This window comes from Geospiza fortis, unplaced genomic scaffold, assembly GCF_000277835.1.
Source record: "Geospiza fortis unplaced genomic scaffold, GeoFor_1.0 scaffold387, whole genome shotgun sequence".
Taxonomy (NCBI): Eukaryota; Metazoa; Chordata; class Aves; order Passeriformes; family Thraupidae; genus Geospiza; species Geospiza fortis.
In genome coordinates, this window is record NW_005054546.1 from 371543 (window position 1) to 372195 (window position 653).

General features: G+C 45.8%; 1 protein-coding gene across 1 annotated transcript in view; it reads left to right on the forward strand.

The window, feature by feature from the left end:
* Positions 1 to 653, forward strand: part of LOC102036779 (ras-related protein Rab-11A-like) — an 11574-nt gene that overhangs the window by 7018 nt on the left and 3903 nt on the right. Inside the window, exon 2 of the mRNA XM_031063959.1 lies at positions 333 to 454. Coding sequence (XP_030919819.1) covers positions 333 to 454 — 122 coding nt within the window. The remainder of the gene's footprint in view (positions 1 to 332; positions 455 to 653) is intronic.

Below are 653 nucleotides of genomic sequence, written 5' to 3' on the forward strand. Positions count from 1 at the left end.
ATTCCTGTAGTTAAATTTTGTAACAATGGTTTTTCAGGCCATAGACCTCGGAGAGAGGAATTTATGATAGAATTTGTTTTATTTTTAGGGTTGTGTTTTGCTTTAGGGGGGTTGCATCTGACCCCTCCACTTGTGGTCACTTCCCAGCGGTGGCAGGGATTTTCTCAAGGGGATTTACAGGCAGCAGTGATGCCGCTGGGAGGGCTGGAGGCAGCTCCTCCTGCCTGAGATGGAGGCGTGGGGGTAGATGGGGGGATTCCCATCCCTGCCAGGCTGTGGGATGTGGGTTCCCCTTCCCTGGCAGAGCTGACCCTGTGTTTGTGCCCACCCAGTTGTGCTCATCGGGGACTCTGGGGTGGGCAAGAGCAACCTGCTGTCACGCTTCACCCGCAACGAGTTCAACCTGGAGAGCAAGAGCACCATCGGGGTGGAGTTTGCCACCAGGAGCATCCAGGTGTGTGACCGTGTTCTCAGGGGTCTTGGGATGAGGGAAGAGACGAGAATGTTGACTCTGTGTTTCAGAAGGCTTGATTTATTTTATATATTGATTTATCGATATATAAATTTATTGATATATATTGATTTATATATCAATAAATATAGATTATTGATAATATAATATATTTCTATTATGAATATAAATATATCTAAAA